The sequence below is a fragment of the Glycine max genome, chromosome 4 (genome assembly GCF_000004515.6).
Source record: "Glycine max cultivar Williams 82 chromosome 4, Glycine_max_v4.0, whole genome shotgun sequence".
Taxonomy (NCBI): Eukaryota; Viridiplantae; Streptophyta; class Magnoliopsida; order Fabales; family Fabaceae; genus Glycine; species Glycine max.
The window spans coordinates 13,459,024-13,486,047 of record NC_016091.4 but is presented as its reverse complement, the minus strand read 5'-3'; the positions used below and the strand labels follow the sequence as shown (position 1 = coordinate 13,486,047).

At 38.2% G+C, this 27,024-nt stretch overlaps 1 protein-coding gene and 1 pseudogene across 1 annotated transcript; both read right to left on the bottom strand.

Annotated features, from left to right (window-relative positions):
• Positions 1 to 1,217: 1,217 nt before the first annotated feature.
• Positions 1,218 to 3,578, bottom strand: LOC102665342 (uncharacterized). The gene is made up of 3 exons (XM_006579052.1): positions 3,224 to 3,578; positions 2,515 to 2,769; positions 1,218 to 1,684 (listed from the first exon to the last, which is right to left on the bottom strand). Exons 1-3 carry the CDS (start codon positions 3,576 to 3,578, stop codon positions 1,218 to 1,220), a joined length of 1,077 nt encoding a protein of 358 aa, XP_006579115.1.
• A 2,749-nt stretch (positions 3,579 to 6,327) lies between these two features.
• LOC100806662 (probable pectinesterase/pectinesterase inhibitor 59) lies at positions 6,328 to 25,949 on the bottom strand (annotated as a pseudogene).
• Between the last annotated feature and the right edge of the window lie 1,075 nt (positions 25,950 to 27,024).

The following is a 27,024-nucleotide window of genomic DNA, read 5'->3' as shown; positions in this document are numbered from 1 at the left end:
CAGTCTTATGTATGCCATGGTCTGCACTAGACCTGACCTTGCTTATGCTGTTAGCATGGTCAGTAGGTTCTTAAACCAACCTTAGAAGGAACATTGGAAGGCTGTTAAGAGAATTTTCAGATATCTTAAAGGGACTGCAGATATAGGTTTGATCTATGGATCTCACTCAGATTGTTGCCTCACTGGCTATTCTGATGCAGATTTTGCTACTGATCTGGTCGAGAGAAGGTCCCTAACAGGGTATGCTTACATCCTTGGTGGCTGCTTGGTGAGTTGGAAGGCAACACTTCAACCTTCTGTTGCCCTCTCAACTACTGAGGCTAAATATATGGCTCTTACTGAAGTTGCAAAGGAAGGAATTTGGCTGAGAGGTCTGATAAATGATCTCAGAATTAATCAAGAATATGCTAACATCTAATGTGATAGCCTTAGTGCTATATGCATGGCCAAGGATCAGGTTCATCATGATAGAACCAAGCATATAGATGTTAGATATCACTTCATTCGGTCAGAAAGAAGAATCAAAGTTCATAAGATTAGCACCCTGCACAATCCTGCTGATATGTTCACAAAGCCAGTTCCAAAGAGCAAGTTTGATCTCTACTTAAGCCTGCTCAATGTAGATTGTTGTGGTTAAGATCATGTGTGTTTGGAGGGAGCAGTTTGTGTTTTATATGGATGTTAGTTCAAGGTGGTGAATTGTTGAGTTGTGACTAAAATCCATATGCAAGTTTATTTTGTTATTTTTTTGTTTTGTCCTCTGCTTATATAAGGCAAGGATGTCTTATATTTAGAATAAGCTTCCACTTGTGTATTGCATCAGTAATAATAAAGGCTCTCTGTTTTCCCTCCTGTGGATGTAGCCTTGATCAAAGGTGAACCACGTAATTCTGTGCGTTCTTTCTCATCTCTCTCTCTCTCATTCATTTTGCTGCAACATTTGTGTGTATGACATTTCTATTCTACTGTTGCTCTTGCTTGTTCTTCATCACTTCCATAACAATTATAATAGCTAAGTGGTGGAATAAGTGGAATATTTTGTTTGTAGCATGTCTCCCTTATGCGTAATATGAAAGGTGAGTTGGTCTCTTAACGATCCTTTTTGGTCTGCTATCTGCCACTATGGTATTATTATCATTTCCCCCATCCAGGAAACCAACTTTGTCCTCAAGGTTGTAAGTAACTCGAAGGTTATCCCATACTTCCCAACTGGTATCCTATGGTGCCAAGCCAATCCACTGCACCAGAACTAACTTAGTTGGTGGATCCATGGACGAATCCCATTTCCACTGCAGAATCTGAAGAGGTCCAACTATAGGATGATTGTCTGAACTCATATGTGGCAGAGAATTAGGAAATTCAGGAAGGGGACCATGATGTAATTTGAGTAGAGAAATATGGAAAACTAGGTGGATTTTGGAGGTGTCAGGCAACTTCAGGTGATAAGCGACAGGGCCGATATGCTTCCCTTCAGGCTGGTGCCACTGAGTTAGTTTATCATGAAGAAAAGAGCGTAGATATTGTTCCAGAACCCGGTTAAGGACCTCGGTCTGACCGTCCATTTGTGGGTGATAAGCGGTACTCATGCGAAGCTTGGTGCCACTTAATTGAAATAAGTCACGCCAGAATCCAGAATGCACTGACAAAGAGGGGGTCCCAGTCAGAAACCATGCTCCAAGGGAAACTGTGGAGTTTGCATACCATATCCAGAAAAGGGACAACAATCTTGTGGGCAGTGTAGTTAGGGGGTAACACACCAAAGTGGGCTCTTTAGAATAGCGATCTACAACCACCAGAATAGCCGTGAAATCGTTGGAAGGGGGTAAGCCGATGATGAAGTCCAGGCTGAGGTCTTCCCATATTGACGACAAAATGGGAAGAGGTTGCAAAAGACCCGTGGGCTTCTTGGACTCGTATTTAGTTTGTTGGAAAGTGGAACACTGAGCAACATATTGGCGAACGACCGAATGAATTTGTGGCCAAAAGAAATTGGCCTAGAGATGATGAAGTGTCTTGGCGACACCCATGTGGCCACCAATAGGAGTTTTATGAAACTCATCCATTAGCAAGGTGATGAATGGACTATCTGCCAGCAACCAAATTTTTCCCTAAAGAATATAAGGTCGCAGTAGATAGAGAAACCAGGGTGGGACTCTAGATTGGTATGCACCTGTTGGAGGCGGTCAACATAATAGTCTTTGTTGAGTAGGGAACGACGAAGTTGATCAAGGAAGACAAAGTTGGGTATCGACAAGGACAATGAGAGAGGTGGTCGGAATAATGACGTGAGAGAGAGCATCAACCACTACGTTACTGGGACCAACTTTGTATTGTATAGTGTATTCATACCCAAGCAATTTAAACAAATAAATTTGTTGTTCTAGAGTTTGAATGACTTAGGACATAAGATCCTTCAAACTCCGGTGATCCGTGGGGATGGTGAAGGGGTGACCCAGGAGGTAGTGTCTTCATTTTCGAATAGTCGAAGTAATTGCATGGAGCTTGCGAACATACATCGAAGCTTGTTTGAGTCTGGGGCAGAACAACTTGATGAAATAAGCAATGGGTGGGAATTTTGCATCAACACGACTCCCATCGCAATGCCTGAGGCATTTGTTTCCATGATGAAAGGGGCGATGAAATCTGGGGTTGCTAAAATAGGGGCCTCCGTCATAAGGGACTTCAACCTGTCAAAAGCAAGCTGAGAAGCGGGAGTCCACAGAAAGTGATCCTTACGCAAGAGTGTCATCAATGATTTGGCCACAACCCCTAATAAACTTTCGGTAGAACCCAGTCAATCCCAGAAAACCTCGCAAGTCCGACTGGGACGATGGTGGTGGCCAAGTCAGCATGGCCTGAATCTTTGCAGGATCAGGCGAGACACCTCGAGGAGAAACGATGTGGCCCGAGTAATTGATTTGTTGTTGTGCTAATATGCATTTCAACCAACACAATGCAAATTGGCCCTGAGAGAGAGAGTCGAGAACTGCCTCCAAATGATCTAAATGAGAGGAAAAGGATGAGCTGTAGATGAGGATGTAATCGAGGATTATTACTACAAATTTCCTTATAAATGGTTAAAAAAGGTCGTTCATGGTAGCCTGGAATGTTGACGAGGCATTGCCGAGCCCGAAGGGCATCACCTTAAATTCATAATGGCCCTGATGCATCTTGAATGCCGTTTAAGGTATGTCAGCTTCCACCATTCTTATTTGGTGGAAACCTTGACGCAAATCTAGTTTTGAGAACCAGGAAGCTTGACCAAGCTCATCTACCAGTTCGTCGATAGTTGGCATGGGGAAGCGATCTTTCATTGTAATCGCTTTGAGGGCTTTGTAATTGACACAACACAGCCAACTGTCGTCCTTCTTCTTAACTAGTAAGACCGAGGATGAGAAGGGGCTGTGGCTGGGCTGAATTAACCCAACGTCCAACAACAAAACAACTTGTTTCTCCAACTCGTTCTTCTGGCAATATGGATAATGGTAAGGCTTTACATTCATTGGAGTCGAATTAGGGACGAGGTGAATGTGGTGGGTAATATTGTGTGGTGGTGGAAGGTTCCTAGAAGATGTCATCGTAACGAAGAAGAAGAAGGTCTATGGCTGGGGGTGTAGAAGTATCAGAAGAGGGTGAGGAAAATGAAAGGAGATGGGCTGGGTCAGGTGTAAGGGTGATATGGAACAGGGCAGAAATGCTCTGAGTATGGGCTAATCTCCTAATTTGTTGTGCAAAGGCTGTGGCAGGTTGGAACGGAACATCCACATGGAGTGAAATCGGTTGGCCCAAGTAACTGAAGGTCATGGTAAGTGTGGAATAATTCGTGGTGATGGGGCCCAATAATTTGAGCATGACTCAAGGGCAGCAAGAAGAGGTCCAAGGTGAACTGGTGACCTTGGATAACAATGAGGACATGTGGGTATGAAGTGTCGCAATCGAGAATGCTGTCATTTCCAACCATTACCTAAAGGGAAGTTGTTAGGGTAGATGGAAGGTTCAGGAACTTAGCCATCTTAGTTTGCACAAAATTATGCGTGCTTCCGTCATCAATGAGGATCACGACTCGATGGTTGGCGATGGTCCCAAAGATTTTGAAGGTCTCTGGTGCTGGCATGCCTGACAAGGCATTGAGGCTGATTTGTGGGAGGGACGTGGGGTCCGGAGGGGCTTTTGGCAGAATGGGAGAGATAAGGGAGCCCCCACAAGGATCTTTGGATCCATGGGTATCGTCCTCGTCATCAGCGATGAGGAGGTGGAGGTGTGGTTTACATCTGTGGCCGAGAACCCATTTCTCGTCACAATGATAGCACAACCCCCTATCATGGAGGTCATGGAGTAGTTGCGGAGATGGGGCCAGAAGGCAGTGTGGTTAGTGGAGAGAACAATGAAAGTTAAGAGTTATGGCGGCGGACATGGAGCTTATCTTCCTGTAACTTTGCCTACGCCACTGCCTAAGGAAGCAAGTGTGGTTGGTGACCAAGAGTTGAGAAAGCTGTTTCGTGACATCCATTGATACCACGACAATGTCGGACCATCCATATAGAAGGAGGCCACAGTTAGACGCTCGTGATCAGGTAATCTCTAATACTCAAAAAATTGTGATATCTTGAATATCCATCCGATTAGGTCCTAGCCATCAAAGCGTGACACATCTAATTTCATGTGAGGTTGTGGTATTGGTGTTGGGTTTAGGGTGTTTATCAAGGGTGGTCTGTTAGGGACTGAGGTAATGGCGGCAAGATGTTCCATCATGGAATCGATCTTGGAATTCATGGTGGCTTGTGTTTGGGAGAAGGCTGTTTGAGTTTGGGAATGGGTTGTGTGGTTTTGGGCAAAAGAACTTTGGCTCTGGGTTAGTCGTGTGATAGCTTCCTCCAAATGTTCCATTGTCGTTTGACGGGTACGTAGTGTGCTCTGGCGTAGCTAGGTATTGGGCAGGTCGGACCAATTGTTGGCAATGGCGTAATGGAATATTGATTTTACTACACTAAGTAGGAAATAAAAATACACTAAATTGGATGAAAATTCACTGTGTCCATTTTATTCCAAGTATTATATATATATATATATATATATATAGTTGATACAGTAACTAATTTGTGATAGTAGAATTGGCTATAACTGAATTGGTTATAATAGCTAAGTGGTGGAATAAGTGGAATATTTTGTTTGCAACTTGTCTCCCTTATGCGTAATCTGAAAGGTGAGCTTGTCTCTTAATGATCCTTTTTTATCTGCTATCTGTCACTACGGTATTACTATCATAAGGTTAATTTGTAGATGGATGAAATCGATGGTTTAACACCCATAAATCCAAATAAAATTTGTTTGAAGATTATATATACTGTATATACAAGTATACCTAGTTTTGGATGTACTATCACATATAAATATATGTATATTGACATTTAAATAATTAATTAATTTAATTATGTGTAGATCTCATGACGAATGTTGAAGGCTATGTAGATATGTCAACTAGCTAGAGAAATATTAAACTGATTTTGACTTATATTTCTTTGTGGTTGCCAAAGGGCAGATTACACTGCCTCTATGTTTGACTGCGTTTAAAAAAAAAACACTCTATGTTTGATTGAGTTGAACAAATCAAATACTTTCAAAGGCATGATCATCATCATAGAGTTGCATATGCATGAAATGCAACTAATATATCTGTATTTTGTTGTAAACCATTTTTTGTTTGTTTGTTAGGAAAGTCCCTTGCGTTATATACCATAATGCTCTTACATTGAAGTCAAAAGCAAAACAAATAAATAAAAAACAAAAATCTGTACAGAGTATAGTAATTTTTGAATTTTTAGAGAGCATGCAAGTGGTGAGTATGATATTGGATACATTTTGCAAATTTATTATATGAGGATGACCCTAAACGATGTATGATGAGCCTCTAAATTTTTTCGTCAATTCGGATTTGTGCATGGAACAACCAAGGAATAAGTATATTTCTTGTTCCCTTGCTAATCAATACATACCTCTGCTAGCTAGCCTAACCTCACTCCATCAAATTCATTTCCAATCACCAATGTTGTTTCTTTTCAAATATTTTTTTTACAACGATATATATATATATATATATATATATATATATATATATATATATATATTAATTCCAAATAATTGATGTAACAAAATGTAATTAAAGTATAACAAAATCTCAGAGACCAGAGGTAAATGGCACGGATGCAGAAGCCAACCATGTTGGGCCAGCAAGGAGGCCATGATTGTAAACTGTTATGCTTCAGCTGGGCTTGTAATCACATGAAAACTAGGCCATTTTACTCTATTGCTAGTAAATGCTCCAAGCCCTTAATTTTGGAACTCCCCATAATAAAGTGTATCTTGAGTAAAATCAGAATCACCCCATGGAGACCAACCCAATGGGTTAACCAAGGTGTCTATGAAAGTTTTGATGACCGCAACTCTAGAGTATTGTTGCCATGACCTACCCAAGAAAGGAGTGTTGCTAGGTGCACCCAGCAAAATTTATAAATGGCAAAAATGCCCCTGGCTTTTTATTTTCCTTATAAAAGCTTTTTTTTCGGAAATGCACACAACTCCATTTTTGTTCACTATTTTTCTCTGCTTTTGTGTTTTTCTTGCGGCATTGTCTCCAGTCCGTGGGTTCATTGTGAACGGTTAGATGCGGTGTAGGTGAAGGTACCAATGTTGAGCATTGCGGTGGTTGTCGGCGGCATCCGAGGTACGCAGAAGGTGGTGCTGTTGTCGGGAAGGTACGAAAACGTTACGGATCAAGTTGATTCGGAAGTCACTTACAGATCAACTTGATTAGGAAGTTGATATGGTTCTCTTCTGGGTCAAGTTGATCAAGAAGTCACTTACATATCAACTTGATCCGGAAGTTGATATGGTTCTCTTCATGATCAAGTTGATCCGTAAGTTACTTCCGGATCAACTTGATCCGGAAGTTGGTATTTTTAAAAATATTTAATGTTTTTGTAATTATATTAATAATTTGTTTTAAATTATTAATTTGAGTTAGTTAGATGGACGAAGATGAGTGGATGTATGAAATAATGTCTGAACAAGCGGATATGGATTATGAAAATGAAGAAGCATGTGGTGCGAATGAATCACATGTTGATTGTTCTGATGCGTTCAATACTTCTCAGGTTATAATGTTAATGTTTTTCACAAATTTAATAAAATGAATATTAGTAGAAAACTTAAGCTATGTGGATTGCTTTGTAGGTGCTTGAGTGCCGAGAGGATGTTTTGCGGTGGGTTCGATCTGTTGCTCATGAAAATGGATTTGTGGCGGTGATTTTAAGGTCAGACACAAACACAGGTAGTAGAGGAAGGGCTACGTTTCTGTTAATTGGCTGTGAAAGGAGTGACGAGTATAGGTGTAGGAAAAAAGAATTTATTAGAAGAGACACTGAGACTAGGAAATGTGGGTGTCCCTTCAAGCTTCATTGCAAGCCAATGGTTGGAGGAGAAGGCTGGATGGTGAAGTTGATTTGTGGAGTGCATAATCATGAATTGGCCAAGTCATTAGTTGGACATCCATATGCGGGGCGATTGACTAAAGCTGAAAAAACACTTATTACTGATATGACGAAGTCCATGGTGAAGCCAAGAAACATTCTGCTAACTATGAAGGAACACAATGTCAATAGTTGTACGACCATTAAACAGATATACAATGCAAGAAGTGCATTCCGTTCTTCCATAAGAGGAAGCGATCTTGAAATGCAACATCTGATGAAGCTTCTTGAACATGATCAGCATATTCATTGGCATAGAATAAAGGATGAAGACGTGGTCCATGATATCTTTTGGTGTCACCCTGATGTAGTGAAGTTAGTCAATGCATGTAATTTGGTGTTTTTGATAGACAACACCTACAAAACAAACCGGTACAGACTCCCACTACTCAATTTTGTTGGGGTGACATCGACTGGGATGACATTCTCTGCCGGTTTTGCATATGTGGAGGGTGAACGCGTTAATAATTTGGTCTGGGCTTTACAACGCTTTCGAGGCCTTTTTTTAAAGCGTGATGCCCTCCCTGGAGTTATTGTTACTGACAGAGACCAAGCATTGATGAATGCAGTGAAGGCTGTATTCCCTGATTGTAAAATTTGTTGAGCAGCTTTCACATAAACAAGAATGTGAAGGCCAAATGTAAATCACTAATTGTGCAAAAAAATGTTTGGGATTATGTCATGGATTATTGGGGATGTCTGAATTATTGTCCTTCAGAACAGCAGTTTGATGAATGCCTGAAGAAGTTCGAAATGGCTTGCGCACCTTGGCCAATGTTTCTTGACTATGTCAAGGAAAAATGGATAATACCACACAAGGAAAAATTTGTTTCCGCCTGGACTAATAAGGTGATGCACTTAGGAAACACAACAACAAACAGGTATGAAACTGTTCAACTATTTCTATTAACGTTGATGAATTGATGGAATTGTATTATTGTATATGTTTATTTTTATTTGTGTATTTGAAATGTAGGGTTGAATCTACTCACTCATCTTTAAAAAGATTGTTACAAAATAGCCTTGGAGACTTATGCAGTGTGTGGGATGCCATGAACAACATGATTACATTGCAACACACGGAGATTAAAGCATCATTTGAAACAAGTACACATGTCGTTGGACATGTGTTCAAAAAAACCTTATACAGGAGGCTTCTTGGAATGGTTTCAAGGTATGCTTTAAATCAGATTGCTGCTGAATTAGAGCGTGTTGACTATGCTGGCAAGAATCCCTCAAGTTATGGTTGCATGGTGAGAACCACACTTGGTCTTCCTTGTGCTTGTGAGCTATCCAAATATGTTGGTGGTTGCATCCCACTGGATTCTATCCATATGTTTTGGAGGAGACTAAGTTTTTCAGACGAAGGATTATCTGAGCTTGAAGTGAGTATCAAGGCAGAAATAGAAACAATATCCAAAAGATTCAAAGAACTTGATGTTTGTGGAAAGTTTACTTTGAAGACTAAACTTTGGGAAATTGCATACCGTGATCAGAATTCGATGTGTCCTCCTCCAGCAAAGGTTAACACAAAGGGGGCACCAAAGAAAGCTATGAGCCCATGTTGGACCAGTTTCAGCCCATGTTGGACCATCATCATTCTTCGATTCGGTTGCTCAGAGGATGATGCCCATGTTGGACCAGTTTCAGCCATTTATGCACAACTTCATTGATAAGATTGTTGATGTCAAAGCTGATGGTAACTGTGGATATCGTCGGTTGCCGGTTTATTAGGTATGGGTGAAGACTCTTGGTCGATGGCCTGTAACCATCTGCTTAAAGAACTTGCCAAATTCTCAGAAGACTATATCAAGCTCTTTGGTGGCACGGAGAGATTTGAGGAATTAAGGAGACACTACTTGTTCATGGGTTAACCAAGGTATGTAATTTATGTATTTTATTTTTAAGACTTAACTTTGAAATTAAGTTTGAGGTGTATATTTGTTTCATTCAGGTGACTACGGATAAGTGGATGGATATAAGGGATACGGGACATGTCATTGCATCAAGGTATAACGTAATCGATGTATCCTTGTCTAAACAACAAAGCACAACATTCTTTCCTCTTAGAAGTCAACCGCTGGCAAATTCTTCATTGCATTGTATAATTTGTATCGGTCATGTGTGTTGGATCAAGTGGCCTCGGAATAATTAAGAAGGGGGGTTGAATTAATTATTAATTTGTCTTGACTAGTTAAAAAATTATCCTTCTTAATATTACTAGATTCAACTAGGCTTTTACTACAAAGTTAAGAAAGTAAAGAACAGAAACAAAAACTTAACCAAAAGTAAAAGCGGCAATTAAAAGTACACAGCGGAAAAGTAAAGAGTGTAGGGAAGAAGAAGACAAACACAAGATTTATACTGGTTCGGCCACAATCCGTGCCTACATCCAGTCCCCAAGCAACCCACGGTTCTTGAGATTTCTTTCAACCTTGTAAAATCCTTTACAAGCCAAAGATCCACAAGGGATGTACCCTCCCTTGTTCTCTTTGAACAACCAAGTGGATGTACCCTCCACTTGAACTGATCCACAAGAGATGTACCCTCTCTTGTTCTCAATACAACAACCCAAGTAGATGTACCCTCTACTTGTACCACAAAGGATGTACCCTCCAATGTGTTTAGATAAAGAATTCTCAAGCGGTTAGTCCTTTGAATCTTTGTAAGGGGAAACAAAAGATATCTCAGGCGGTTAGTCCTTTAAAATCTTTTGTTTAAGGGGAAGCAAAGAATCAAAAGAATTCTCAGGCGGTAGTCCTTTGAATTCTCTTGGAAATAGAGAAGGGAGACACAAAAGAATTCAGGCGGTTAGTCCTTCTATGCTTTTGGCAAAGGGAGAAGTGAATGAAGAAGAATAGCACAAGTTTTTGAACTATGAACTTTTCTTGGAAGAGAATGTATTGAACAAAAAATCTTAGAAAGAAGTTGAGAAATGAATCAGAAATTTTTGTAAAAACTTGTTATGAAATTCATGCCATGGTCACATATTTATAATCATTTGATGACTCGAGAAGTTTGTGACTCATGACAATTTCTTTAAAACTAGTCACCTTTTAAAAGTTGTGACTCTTTTGAAAACTAGTCACTTAAAAAGTTGTAACTTTTGAAAAAATCTTCAGAAACAAGTCACTTTAAGAATTGTGACTTTTCGAAATTTATTTTTTCGAAATCAGTCACTGGTAATCGATTACCATCAAGGTGTAATCGATTACACATCAACAGATGCAACTCTTCATGTTTAAATTTTGAAAATCAAAAAGTTTAGAAACTCTGGTAATCGATTACAAGTATTGTATAATCGATTACATAAGTTTAAAATGATTTGAAAATGTTTTATCACTAGTTATGACTCTTGAAATTTGAAATCAAACGTTTTAAAATATTAGTAATCGATTACATGATTATGGTAATCGATTACAGCTTTGTAAATCTGTTTTGAAAACAATGCTGGCTACTGGTAATCAATGACTACCTTCTGGTAATCGATTTCCAGAGAGTAAAACTCTTTGGTAATGGTTTTGTTAAAAATTCTTGTGCTACTCAATGTTTTGAAAAAAAAATTTAGTACTTATCTTGATTGAGTCTTCTCTTGATTCTTGAATCTTGAGTCTTGCATCTTGATCTTGATTGTTCTTGAATCTTGATTCTTGAAACTTAATTGAATCTTGAAACTTGATTATTCTTGAATCTTGATTCTTTGAAACTTGATTCTTGAAGCTTTGGAATTTGCTTAACTCTTGATTCTTTGGCATCATCAAAATAATCTAGGAAGTCATTGCTTCCACAATGTGTATGGCAATCATTTTGTTGAGGTACATTGTAGATATGAACTATTTTTTTTATATTTATGCAATGAGTTTTGTAGGATTGAGTTAACACTTTTTTCGCATGTACAACAAGTTTATTTAAAAGAACGTTGTCCCTTACCGCCTGTAGCATAGTTATGGTCTAGCAATTGTCATCCTCAGGCAAAGCTGTGGCCAAATCCATATATTAGTAGAATCAGCATTACAAGAGCTTCATGATGTTCAAGAGAGACTGTGTTGACATAAATGATGATTGAACATGTAATTTATAATGACTGATCATTTTGAATTGGATATTCACATTTATGTGTCTTTGTATATTTGTTATGTCCACAACAAAATTATTACTTAATTCTAAAAAAGCATGTATGATATATCATTCTCTGAGTTGACAACACATTGTGAAAAAACGTGTATGATAAATTATTGTCTGCATTAACATAAAGCGAGTGAAAGGACCTTGCACAGCATGACTACACATGCAGATCTAATGCAAGCTAAAGCATGTCACGTCATTGGTGTAGTTGACAACACATACAGAAAGTATGTGCATGCGTATTTTTAATCTTTAAAAAATGCAGCACTGATATTAAAACTCATCTATAAAAAACCACAAGTTTCAGTCGTAACCCAACTCTTACAAAAAACTATGGCATTCTTGGGAGAGACAAGCAGTCAGACAGTTGTGAACTCCACATTAGGTTTTATTTTTCCAAATGGATCCATTGTTCACAACGACAGTGGTGTTTCCTTTCAAGCTTCCACTCCAGTTCCCATTCGTGTACCTAACGGGTGTGATTTTCAAACGTTAAAAACCAAAATACACAATACCCTTAAGCTAACCGACAAGCAATTTTTGGATGAAATTTACTATCGACAGCCTTTCACATATGCAAGTAATCAATTTCGGTTTCAATGTATGCAACTGAAAGATGATGCTGATGTTAACACAATGTTAATGTGTAATCATGAATTTTCGTTTGTTGGTCTGATTGAGTTATTATGTAGCATTGCTAGAACCCCAGATGGTATTTTAAACTTACTTCAAACCACTATGACCCCTACTCATGATGCCCTGCTATATTACAATGGGAGGTGGAACATGTCATGCCAAAATGAGTTTGTTGGTTACTCGTTCACAGGAAAAAATCCCAAAAAAGTTTAACATTCCCACCGGATGTACCATGGATGAACTGAAGGATTTGATCAAGCAAGTTGCGCCTTCTTGGATTCCCCCTTATGGTAATGATGAAACACAAATGGTAAGGCGAATGTTTTTTCGGAAACCAATTCACCATGAGTATTCAGAAAAAGTTATAAAATTCGAAATATTTGAACTCAAAACCAATGATGACGTGATGAAGGTGTTGATTGAGTCTAAATACTGGAAAAAGATTGAGCCAATAGAAATTTTAGTTGTTTTCAGTAAACCTGTACCGAAAATGAAAGACGAGTTGTCCTTGTCGCAAAATTAGCATGAATTAGTTGTAGTATTTGATGCAAATTTAATTTCGTTCGACTATGTTGAAGTTAATGTACTATTTGAATTTATGTATCGCATAATCGTTCTTTTTTTTTCTGGAAATGGAAGATGAGTTGTCGTTCTCTATTAAATTTTTTATTTTTTTTTAATCATCCCATTCGTCAGAAAAAAAAGATTTCTCATCAATTTGAAATTCAGTTAGAAGTTAATTAAAATTTGATTAAAAATTATTTTTATTAAAAATCAAATTCGTGTATTATTCAAACAATTCAACCTTAATTTTTATATTAACCATTTGTATTCAATCATTTGATTAACTTAAAGGAATGCTTAGATTATAAATAAATAAATAAATATATAAAACATAGATTCAAGTAGAACTAAAATAGTCTATTTTAGAAATAAAAATATTTACAATTTTTTAAAGGAAATATTTACAATTATAAAACCTATACTTTATTTTTAAAAGTTAAAGCTATGCAAAAAAAAAATGAAAAGTCAAAATTGAAATTCTAAAAATTAAAATGAAAAGCATTATATTTGATAGCCATGATCATGATCAGATATAAACATATTAATTTATTGATTCTCTTTTTTTTTTGTAATGTATGTTCATCATAATTTTTCTCTTGTTTAAGGGGGTGAAAATATTCTAGAAAAAATAAACCTATAAGTATATGGATTATATGCTACTTGGAGTAAATAAACTACACGTTGAGCTTAATTTTGACTGTTTTAGTTGATGAGCCTATCATTAGTTTGATTTGTTATTAATTTATTTTGTCGAGCCCTTGCATATTTAAAAAAACATATTTAATAGGCAGCGAGTTGATCACAATCCTATAATTATACCTAGTATAGCGATAATTAAATTTTAAAACATTTTTAAAAACATGCTTTTCAAAAAATTATATAATAGGCAGCTTGTTGATCACAATCTTAATATCATCCATTAAGCTAGATTAGGCAAAGGGAATACACAATCAATGGAAATAAATAAAACTAACATTACTAATGAAAATAAATAAAACCAACATTACTAATGAAATGGGTTCAAGTACAATAACTTATATACATCGTGATGCAATCCTACCCCCCAAGGGCATTGGATAGAAGACTCCAAGAAGATTGGGCAAGAGATGCAAGAGAAGGCACTAGGGTTCTCATGAGCCTTAGGGTAGATTTCGGGCCCATGGGCTAAGTATGAGCCCACTTATCTTTGTAAATATTAGATTAAGGTTTCATTATTTTTGGGCCTTTTATTTAGGGCTCCATAATGTAGGTAGGGTACCCTAGAAATATAGGATTTTTTAGCCCTTGTATTTTAGGGCACCTAGACTAGTTTTTGTATTAGGGGTAGTTTTGTAATTTCACATGCACTAAGTGGATATTTGATGTGTGTGGTTAGAAATAAATTTAATTGAATTGGTAGAAGTCCAATCCAATTAAATTTTAGAGGGGGAGGTGAGCATTTGCTTACTACATCCCATTGCCACATCATATAGTCACACTTTGTGCATGTCCTTCATGCTTTTCATGCGTCATGACACCTAAGCACACTTAGTGGAGAATCTTGGAATTGATCTTGGATTAGTGGGCTGAACCATAACTAAAATTCACTAATCATAATTAGTGAAAATTTGGCTCCAAAGTTTGGCTCCACAAATTCAATTTCAAATTCAAGTGAAATTTGAATTTCCCTCCAATTTTGTTTGACACTTAGGCTATAAATAGAGGTCATGTGTGTGCATTTTTTTCAACTTTGATCATTTGAATATTAAACTTCAGATCTCAAAGCTCATTTAGAGCATAAAATTTCGTGCTCTTCTCTCCCTCTCCCTTCATTCATCTCCTTCTTCCTCCAAGCTCTTATCCATGGCCTCCTATGGTGGTGAGCTTCTTCTAGACTCATCTTCTCCTTGAAGTGGCGTCTCCTCTCTCTCTTCCTTTCTCCATTCCGCTGCCATTCATCTTCCAAGAAGCAAAGGAATCCATTGATGAAGAAGATCCTAGGCCTATAAGCTCCAATGGAGCTTACATCATGTGGTATCAAGAGCATCTTCATCTAGGTGATGTTCTTTTGCTTCCTCTATCTTTTTGTTCAGTGAATTCTCTTTAATTCCTTGTTCTTCATCTTATTCCCCATGTATATCCTCCATTGTCTTGTGGTTTGGTGCTGTTTAGAGTAGATTCAAAAAAAAATAAACCGATTAAATCTTAGATCTACACTTGTTCTTGCATTTCTATGGTTCAAATTTTGTAGATCTACTCTTGAATCTTGTTTTTGTGTTGATTTTAGGTTCTATAATTTTTCATTCATAATATTCTTTTGCTGAACCTTAGATCTAAATTTTCTTCCAAAATATTGATTAGAAAAAAAAACACAAAAATCTAAGTGTAAATCACTTAATCCATGTTGTCTTAGAGTCATGTTTAGTCATAGTAATTGTCACATTATGTTCTAAGTTTGTGTTGAATTTTATTTTGTTGATTGAATTCTATATACATTTGTTCATGTATTCTTGTCATTCTTAGCCTATCTTTTGAATTTTGAGTCTAATTCATGCATGTCATTTAGTTCATAACATGTTCTAAATCAATTCCTAGAAGTAGTCTTGTTCTTGAACTTTTTTTTTTGCTTTCTAAGTTTCCTACATGATGCCTATGATGAAGTTGAGTTGTGGTGCTGAGTTGTGGCTGGATTTGTGAATCAAAATAAGTCTTAAGCTCTCTTTAATTTTTTTATTCAAGATAATTGAGCATAATCAAACACAAATTGTAACTATCCAAGCCTTAAGCAACATAAACACTACTCTTGATTTCTAGGTTGAAATCGCTGGTGCTGGCAGCTTGAACATACGAAATTGTATAAATTACTGGGAATTGGTCACTACGTTTTTTGAGCTGAAACTTTTACTGAATTTTCTAGACATCTGGACCAAAATTATAAAAAACGAACCAAGCGATTTGGATTAAAGGAAAAAATAAGAAAAATCTCACAAGTTGGCAGAAAAATCAGTGTCCAGGAAAAAAAAAAGTGAAAGGAAAGCGTGCTTGTTGTTCTAGCTCAAAATTTGTTCTATAATTGGTGCCTATTTTATACCAATCCTAGTTCTGAAATTTCAATTGAAAATTATTGTGAAAACAAGTGCCAAAACTAGAGGTTTCTTGAGTCTTTTTTTTTAGAGTTTTTCTACTCTACTCTAGAGCCATTCTAGGTTTCTCTTTGAGTCCTAGCTTGCTTTTTTGTGCTTTTCATTGCTTTAATTGTTGAATAATCCTTGGAAATCTGTCTTGTTAAAACTCTATTGGTTTAGCTTTCATTTCATTTTTTTGTCTTTGGTTATTGCTTGTCTCTTTGTTTCCTTGCTTGTGAGTTGCCATATAGGGAATTGGAAAGGAGGATTGGTGCCATATCTTGAAGAATTTGAGTCAAGAAGCAAGGGGCCAACCACCTTAAGAGCTATTGGACTAAGAAGCACTCCAAATTGAGTGAAATACTAAAGAGAGAATAGCCACCACAATTGAGGACTTTTTTTTTGTAATTTTGTAATTGACAATTTGTTTTGCTTTCAAATTTTGTAACAAAAAGGCCTTTCATTGGAAGTAAGTTGGGAGCCTCCAATAGGTCACCCTACTTCCATTTGTGTGTAATAGTTTTAGGCAATTTTCCCTTAGGATAGTGAGTGTTTTGTTGGGAACCTTAAATGAGGTCATCCAAACACTCTTAGGATCTGCCTAGTTTGCATTTCTTGCACTTTAATTTCTTGCTTACTTTCATAGCTTATTTCCTTTACCCTCCATTGTCAAACCGCCTAGATAGCTTTCCTTTTACCAATTAGTTTTTACCTTATCTTTCACACCTCTTTTAGTGTTTATTTTGGCTAGTTTCAACCATAGTTTCTTTTACCTTTTTTTCAAACCCCCAACAAGAAAGAATCATAACTTAGGAACCAACATGAGTCTTCATTCTTCATCTAGTGTTAATGGTGAGGGTTCTACTCCTAAGGGCCCCTTGTATAAGATATTAGATGAGTTGAGATCCCTTAAGTTGTGGAAAGAAAAACAAGAGAGAAAAGAAAAAGGTAAAAAAAGAGTGGAAGAAATAAGTCAAGATGAAAGAGAGAAAATAAGAGAGGAAGAAAGAAGAAAAATAATGAAAGAAATGAAAAGGGAAAAACATGCCTCCTATAGTAGTCATGACTCTTGCAAGAGTTTAAGTGAAGAACTTAGCGACTATTATAGAGGGCGTCATAGTTCACATACTAAACATCACTCCCAAAGAAGAGAAAAGGATAAAAGGCCTCAAGAGGTTAACATTAGCCTCCCATATTTCCATGGAAAAGATAATGTTGAGGCTTACTTAGATTGGGAAATGAAGGTTGAACAACTCTTTGCTTGCCATCATATTAGCGAAGAGAGAAAAGTTCCATTGGCTACCCTTAGCTTTCAAGGGTATGCCCTCTATTGGTGGACTTCCCTTGTTAGAGAACGTAGGATTCATGGGGATCCTCCAATAGAGTATTGGAATAATCTTAAGAGTGTCCTTAAGAAGAGGCACATTCCCTCCTACTATGAAAGGAAGCTTATGGACAAGCTCCAAAGGCTTAGACAAGGGAGTATGAGTATTGAAGAATATAGACAACAAATGGAACTACTCCTTTTAAGAGCTGGACTTAGGGAAGAGGAAAGAACAAGCATAGCTAGGTTCCTTAGTGGACTTAATATGGAAGTGAGGGACAAGGTTGAACTCCTTCCATATAGGGACCTAGATGAGCTAGTCCAACTTTGTATAAGAGTGGAGCAACAACTTAAAAGAAAGCCTTCTTCAAAATCTTATGGCTCTCACTCTTATCCAAGGAAGGACCAAGCCCATGGAATTTTGGGGGTTGCACCTTCAAAACCTAAGGAAGATAAGGGTAAGACCATAGAGAAATACACCCCTAAGACTAGTTCCCAAGAAAGGACTAGCAATATTAAATTCTTCAAATGTCTTGGGAGAGGTCACATTGCCTCTCAATGCCCCACAAAGAAAACCATGATCATGAGGGGTCAAGACATTTATAGTAGTCAAGAGGAGACTACTTCTTGCCCTTCCTCTAGTGGAAGTGAAGATGAAGTAAGGGGTGGAGAGTCTAGTGAGGAAGTCTACCCCCATGAAGAAGGTGACCTCTTAATGGTTAGAAGGCTCCTTGGAGGTCAATCGTGTGATCTATCTCAATCCCAAAGAGAGAACATCTTTCATACAAGATGCAAAATTTTAGATAAAACTTGTTCTCTCATTATGGATAATGGATCTTGTTGCAATTGTTGTAGCACAAGATTAGTTTCCAAGTTGAACCTCACTATCATTCCCCACCCAAAACCTTATAAACTTCAATGGCTCAATGAGCAAGGGGAAATGATAGTTAATCAACAAGTGAATGTACCTTTCTCCATTAGGACATATAAGGATGAAGTTAATTGTGATATAGTTCCCATGGAGGCAGGAAATATTCTTTTAGGAAGGCCATGGCAATTTGATAGGAAGATAATTTATAATGGCCTAACTAATGAAATTACCCTCACCCATCTTGGCACTAAATTTGTGTTGCATCCTCAAACACCTTCACAGGTGGCCAAAGATCAACTAACTATGAAAGATAAGAGGGATGAGGAGGAAAAACTAGAAAAACAAAAGAAAAAGAAGGATAGTAAGGCCTTGTCTTCAAAGGCCAAAGGGAAGGGAAAGGAGGTAAACGATTCCTCCAAGAAGATTGTTAAGAAGGAAAATCATTTTGCAACAAAAGGTGATATTAAAAGGGAACTCCTTCTTAAACAATCTTTCTACCTTCTCCTATCAAGGGAAAAATCTCTTAGCACCGCTATACCTCTTGAGCTTGAGGTTATTCCTCAAGTAAAAGAGTTGTTGGATGAGGGTTTGGTTCGCAATAGCTTAAATCCTTGTGCTTTGTTGGTGCCTAAAATAGGTATTATTAGGCCCCAAATCCCTATGATAGGTGGTATGATGAATATGTTGAGAAGTGCAACACTCTTTTCTAAAATCACTCATGCACCCAACATCTTCATGGTTTGTGTACATAGGGACTCATTAGGTAGGTTTGTTCTTATTTTTTGTTTCAATGCAAACCTAGGTGCTCATGTGGGACACCTTAGGTTTGTCGTAATTTTTTGTAGGAATAATCAACATGAAAATAAAGAAAAAGGTATGTTTTATTCCATTACTTTCCTTAAATTTTTAAATAGTGATCAAGGGCTTCCCATGGACCCTAAGAGAATAAAGGTCATTCTTGAGTGGCCTACCACACCAAGTATAAGGGAAATTTGGGGCTTCAATATCTTAGCAAACTTTTACAAATGGTTTGTCCCATATTTTTCTATACTTGTAGCACCACTCATTGAGTGGGTGCGGAACTATATTCTCTCATGGGAAGATGGACAGGAAAAGGGTTTTCAGTCCTTACCGTACTCTAACATACCCAACATCACCAATACATATGTTTTTATTCTTTTTACAGGTGTTGAGGAAAGAATCCATGAGTTTCAAGAACCCCTGGATTTGAGGTCAAATCCTTTTCAAGGGGGAGGGAATGATGCAATCCTACCCCCTAAGGGCATTGGATAGAAGACTCCAAGAAGATTGGGCAAGAGATGCAAGAGAAGGCACTAGGGTTCTCATGAGCCTTAGGGTAGATTTTGGGCCCATGGGCTAAGTATGAGCCCACTTATCTTTGTAAATATTAGATTAAGGTTTCATTATTTTTGGGCCTTTTATTTAGGGCTCCATAATGTAGGTAGGGTACCCTAGAAATATAGGATTTTTTAGCCCTTGCATTTTAGGGCACCTAGACTAGTTTTTGTATTAGGGGTAGTTTTGTAATTTCACATGCACTAAGTGGATATTTGATGTGTGTGGTTGGAAATAAATTTAATTGAATTGGTAGAAGTCCAATCCAATTAAATTTTAGAGGGGGAGGTGAGCATTTGCTTACTACACCCCATTGCCACATCATATAGTCACACTTTGTGCATGTCCTTCATGCTTTTCATGCCTCATGACACCTAAGCACACTTAGTGGAGAATCTTGGAATTGATCTTGGATTAGTGGGCTGAACCATAACAAAAATTCACTAATCATAATTAGTGAAAATTTGGCTCCAAAGTTTGGCTCCACAAATTCAATTTCAAATTCAAGTGAAATTTGAATTTCCCTCCAATTTTGTGTGACACTTAGGCTATAAATAGAGGTCATGTGTGTGCATTTTTTTCAACTTTGATCATTTGAATATTAAACTTCAGATCTCAAAGCTCATTTAGAGCATAAAATTTCGTGCTCTTCTCTCCCTCTCCCTTCATTCATCTCCTTCTTCCTCCAAGCTCTTATCCATGGCCTCCTATGGTGGTGAGCTTCTTCTAGACTCATCTTCTCCTTGAAGTGGCGTCTCCTCTCTCTCTTCCTTTCTCCATTCCGCTGCCATTCATCTTCCAAGAAGCAAAGGAATCCATTGATGAAGAAGATCCTAGGCCTATAAGCTCCAATGGAGCTTACATCACATCGAATATCAATATCAAATATGTAAATAAACTACGCCTGATCTGTGCATCGTCTGTGTCGAGACATAACATATACTAGCTGGTCCTGTGTGGCACTCCTAGCCATCCTGAGGCATTCTTCGAGCACCTCATGTGTCGATGAGCCTGGCGTGACCACCCCTAGGCTCAGATGGCGCTGCAACCTCTCAGCAATCTCATGAAAAACTTCATGTTAAATACAAAACAAACAGATTAGACAAATTATGAAAATATTGACGTAAATGACATAAATTATTAGTATTACTTACCACTGCATGTCTAGGCTCGTCCACAGCGGGCCTTGCAGATGTCAATGGTGCTCCTGGCTCCGGCACGTGAGGGATATTTGTCTCTGGGACCTGAGGGACGACTCGGGGTTACGGAGCATGACCATCTGGCAAAGGATCTAATGCCTGGCCTGGTGTCATGAAAGGATGCAAAATGCGGAAGAAACAGTCTATGTAGTCGCTGGCACACTGACCTGGCACAATGCACACCTCACTTGTTGCAACAATATGATCCGAATAGTGCATCCACCTGTCATGTATATCATCATACGACATCCATGAATCGACAGGCGGAGTAGGAATGGTCTGGGTGTATCCAAACTGCCGCATGACCCTCTCTGGTCAATAATACACAGCAACGGGCCCCCAGCGCAAGAGACCGGAATTGCATGAAATCATATGGAAGTTGCGAACCGGTCGGTGCTCCCCATATGGGATCCAACAGACATCTAGAATCCAGAGTCGGTCCAAGCGCTTCCTATACACTGGTGTACATATGCTCTTCATGGTCATCTTCATAGCAATCCACCTACAGGCACGCAGTGGATCCTCGTCGTAGTCCGGATTAGCAGTGGACTCCGCGACCGAGGAAAAGTGCTCGTATATCCAGCACTACAGAGGTAACATGAAAATCATAAACATTAATAATAAAAGTCTAAAAAATTTAAAGTTAAACATTGTTGAACCTCAACGAATCAAAAACATGTTTGTTACCTGTAGCAGCATGATGTAACCGCCAAGCTGTCGGTTGGTGCTGATAGAAGCATCGTTGAGGTGGTCGTACATATGGACCAGCACAACTACTCCCCAAGCGTACCTCTCGGTCTGACTGAGATCACGAAGGGCCTCCAAATACACAACATGAACATTGGTTGCACTCTTGTTAGCAAAAAGAGTGCAACCTAGTAGATGAAGAAGATATGCACGAGTCGTAACTGTCCAATGACCTGCCTGACATTGACTCTCACAGATATCACGTACCCATTGCAGGTGTACGTACGGCCCACGACACTGCACTGTCTCAGCCTTGGCAGCCTCTGCAGAGACCATCAATAAGTCCACCAGCATCTGTACTGCATCATCCACGTGCAAGGGCTGAAAGGCATGCAAGTCGCCAACCACAGGCAAATGCAGAAGAGACAAGACGTCGTCTAGCGTGATCGTGACCTCTCCCACAAGGAGATGGAAACTAGACGTCTCCTAGTGCCACCGCTCGACAAACGACGACAAAAGTCCCCGATCGCCAGTGTCTATCGAACACGCGATCAGAGGACTTAGTCCCGTCCCAGCTACTAGGCCCTCAATGGCAGGGACAGGCCTACCTAAACTATGGACCTTCCTCCCGTGAGAGGATAACTTCAACTCAGGATGCTCCTGAATTGAAGTATAAAGGAACACACGATTTGTTAACATCATCATTTAAAGGAAAACAAATTTCAATGATAAAGTATAATTAACAACTAACTAAAATTCAATATTATAAATACCTCTCCCATCCATACGCTGCCTGCAACGTGATCCGCATACTGGGTCAGCAAGGATGGGTCACTCAGACCACCCGGAAATCCCTCAAGCTCATCCTCAGTAACCTGTGCGCCTGTGTGTGCAGGAATGTCTGCCCTTGTGTCCTCTACATCACCTCCTACCATCGGCTCATCCGAAAATATGTCAGCCTCTGTCGCAGGGACCACTGGCTCATTGTGCTCAGTAGTGACAACTACTCTCTGCCTGCGCGCGGATGCGGTAGGCCATCGACGCTGCGGAGCATCATCAGAATCATCACGATCTCCTCTGTCCACACCTCTGCCAGTAACGTGACCTAAGGCACGACCTAATCCTCTAGTCCTAACCATGATCTGCAAATGAGTACCACAAATTCCATCACTGATTCCATTCACTCAAATTTCATTGGTCTAACACAAATTTCATTGACTCAAAGTCATGCAAGTTGTCAGGATTTAATTGAATGTAAGGCTGTCATTCACTCAATTATTTATTTTAAAAGTTGTCAGGATTTCATAAGATGGGAATGTAAAATACTGGGATGTTGCATCACATTCATCATTTTTTTAATTATCTTCATTTGTGTGCATTAATGTTAAAATTACTCTAAAAACCAAAGTTTTTATTCATGTGCATGTTTTGGTCTTTGTAACAACTATTTGTGCCAATAACAAGTTACTTCTATGACAAAGTCTGCACATTGTTTCTTCTTTTTAGGACAAGTCTAATGTTTAGATTTAAAAGCTAACATATAATAGACAAAGAACACTCAACCTCAAACATTTTGGCTCAAATCGAGCTTCATATAAGTGCTTCATTCAATTTTTGGATCAAGCTGACCTGGGACCATTAGATAACTAAACACCAAAATATCTACCATATAAGAAAGGATTCTTATGAGCATTTTCTCAGATCACAGAAACTGAAGTTGGTCCATGTGATATTGTTAAATGGTTAAGAAGGGTTGGTTTAGCATGTTTAAGAAGATCTTTTATGGGACACACATTCCTCACAAGAGAAGGTAAAATGTTATGCCTCTTTGACTAAAATTATTTTTCAAAAAATTGTGCTACTCAAGAGACATAAACCCCCCTTTTTTTCATAAGGAGAAAAGAAGAAGGCTTGGATATTTGGGAGGGTTAAGACCAAGAGATTGCCTTCAATTACAACTCGAACTAGGCCAAGATAACCAAATTGTTGTGAACTAAATATATTGTGCATAGTAAACCAAAAATGTAGTGTCCATAGTAAAATTTAATTAAAACCAAAAAAGCCCCAACAGGTTCCAAGAATATAATATACAACATCACAGTTAACAATGCTCTTGCTAAATTGACAAACCAAATTGTGACAACAATCTAATAAGAATCATCCATATTACAGGTATTATTTAATCTTCTACCAATGTAATACACAATGTTGAAAAAAAGATTCTATAATATATAAAGTACATACAATTCAGACTTCAAACAAACACCTTGTGAGAAAGAAACTCAATCCACCAACTTAATGAGTAACCTGCAAATTTCAGAACAAAAAGACACCAAATTCAAAATGTTATTGTATTCTACAAATAATCCCCCAAATTTCAAAGTATTATAAACTTAATCAACTAACCCTAAATCCTAATTTAAAAAAAACTCACTATTTTTTAAATATTTCCCAATTTTAAAAATTAAAGATGAAACATACAGATCAAGTTGATCCGTAAGTTGATCCGTAATCTTCAATTTTGTTCACTACTTTTTACGGATCACCTAAAAAACGTTTAAGGATTAAATAACAACACCGACAATCAAAGACGAACCTCGACAATGTCGACGCGAAGGGAGAACACCACCCTCAAAATGCCTGGGTTACTCAACACCAACAAGCACCACGTTCGCAGAACACAGACTCCAGGTGTGGAGGAAGAAGACGATGCTCACGGGGGGAACGCGGCGCGGAGGACCTCAACGGTGGGTCAAGCTTTTCTGAAACCAGCAACCACTTCACGCAAACAAAACGAAAGGAAGAAGAATGCGACTGAGGTGAGGTCAGGGGTGAGGAAGGAGACCAAAACCACTTCACGCCAGCAAGAAGAAGAAAAAATGGTGAGGGGTCACAAGGAAGAAGAAGGCCAATGCGAGAGGGAGGGAGGGAGAGAGATGAACCATTTTTTTTAAATTAAGCCAGGGGTACAAAGGTATTTTTGCATCAACTGCTGGGTGCACCAGCAAAAATGCTGGGTGCACCTAGCAACACTCCCAAGAAAGTGTTGTATTTGCCAACAACGGGCCTGAGGTGTGGTGCGGCCCGGATTTAAGAGTTGTGGATTGAAATTCTGGTGTTTTGGAATGGGTCGCCTCGACCTTGAGCTGTGATCATGTTGGCTTGGCCGTCTAAGGGTTTTCTTGCAACAATGTAACAATTTTGGAACACCACCGCGGAGTTACCAAAGATGAAGTCCATTGTGCCGTAGATGTAGCATGGGCGGTAAAATTGTCGTTGTGCATGAGCCATGAAGGTGTCCTGGTATCCTATTATGGCACACCGGTAGAAGACAAAGAGGTCTGATTCTGAGCGGAGTGCCACGACTTGACCCTTGTGAGGACCGACGATGTTTTGGAAGGTGATGTCGCGTGCAATGAAGTGAAGGCCATCTATACCTGAAATTGAATAATTACATAGTATTGGGTTAGAAGTTTGCCAAAGCCATGTACTATACAAAAAAAAAATGGTGTACATTTAGGTTGTGAACACTGATTAAGAAACATTCAATTGATACAAATTTAAACTGAAATATCCTTAATTTTTTAACTACTTTTGTCATAAATTATTATTCACTAACCACCAATGAAAATACATTCTCCCATCCACCAACTTATTTGTATGACAACTGTATCTTTTCAATACAAGTATTAAGATCTTCTTAATTATGTCTAGGGTATTGTTGCAAAAATAGTTTAGAAAAACTAAAAGAACTATTGTTCTAAAACATAAAAAGCTAAAAAGATCATTGTTTTGTTTTGGAAGGAGGGACTAGGAAGTAATAACTATTTTTTAATACTTTATTTTTAATAATGTAAAATTCCTGTGGATTCCATTCTCTATTTGTTGAATTTCACTCTTAAACTAGTGTGACTCACATTTCAATCAATAGAAACACTATATTAAAAAGAATGTTAGAAACTATTCTATTAGCACTCCTTTAATCAAATATACTAATAAGTATTAGAAAACATATTCTGATTGATAATGAGAAATAGAAAGAAGATGGAATATCACTTACCAGCAGTTGCTGAGCTATAGGTGGTATAACCATCTTGAAAACTTCTGCCACTCGTGGTTATGGTATTTCTCAACCCATCGCCAACCAGCATGATGTTATCATTGTGCACAGCAACATCAATATTCTCTCTATACACCCCTTTCTTCACATGTATCACAAACCTCATCTTCAGTTTCCTCTTTGCTGCTGCATTGACCGCATCTTGCACGGTCTTGAAATTCCCAGAACCAACTTGCCACCACAACATGTGCCTTAATACACGTTTGAAAGTTCGTGAGAGAAGTGTTGAGCCATGTTTGCGCATCAACTGATGAACAGTTATGCTTCCCGTGAAAGCATTCAAGGGTGCGGTTGAGGTGGAAGATGGTTTTTCCAAAGAGCTTCAAACAATCACCATGTACGGTTCTGTGGTTCTTTGTTAGCATGTTGTTTTGGTCATTGTCATGTGCTTCTTTTTGCATGATGAGGGCTTGATTTAAGGCATTTTGAAGAAGCATTTCCTGGAAGATAGTTTTGTGTTTGATTTGGAAACGATGGCTCTTCATTTGAGTAGTGTAGTGGCACAGTGTGTGGGGTTAGGTTGCACCACCAATCTATATTGCTGGTTGAAGCTGGTCCCTCTTCTTGATGACGAGGCTATTGCGAAAATTAAAGATAACAATAGGAGTGTGAGAAATGTTTTTGTAAGGGTCTCTATTTCTCCTGAAGAATACAAATATATAAGAATAAAAAGACTGAAGAAATTAACAATGAGAGTTGTAAGTTGCACTTGCAAGTTGCACCACAAATAATCTTTTATGTTTCTGGTTTATTATGGTTTTGGTAATGAGATGTTACTTATATATATTTCTTGGTTGGATGTGGAGTGTGGAATCGGCAAACGTGTGGGCTGAATTGAAAATGATAGTGAAGAATGACAACAAATTCAAACTGTGAATGCAATTGCAAGAAAGGATGAAAGGAATTCAATCTTATCAGGTAGGAAAATTAATATTACTTTAATTGCTTGAATTAGTGCAATTTAGGGCTTTCTTAATCTGTTGTAGAGGGCACAAGTCTAATTGTTATCTTTCTTTTATCAGCAAAGAACACATTATTTTATATATCAGATAGGATTAAAAGGGGTACCCAATCCATACAATAGTGGTTATTTAAAGGTTCATTAGACCAATAAAAAAAAAACTCAAATTCCTTGGCCTTAGCACTTAATCATGACAAGGATCTAAATTTAATCAAGTTCGTCATTAATTTACTAGGCATTTGCATTCGTCCTTGAAAACAATATTATTTCTACACAACCCACCGATCTTGAGCTCTTTTCGTTCTGTGAGACCGTAACAGTGTATGTGATCTTGAGTCTTGACAGAGCAACATCTCTCTGAAGCTTATTATTAATGTACTTGACGGCTGTGACAATAGAAGCACAGAATTAAACTATGGTTTTGAGGATAATATGGTTGAGTTGGTCTCTGTGAGACCGTAACAGTGTATGTGATATTGTTGAGTCTTGACAGAGCAACATCTCTCTGAAGCTTATTATTAATGTACTTGACGGCTGTGACAATAGAAGCA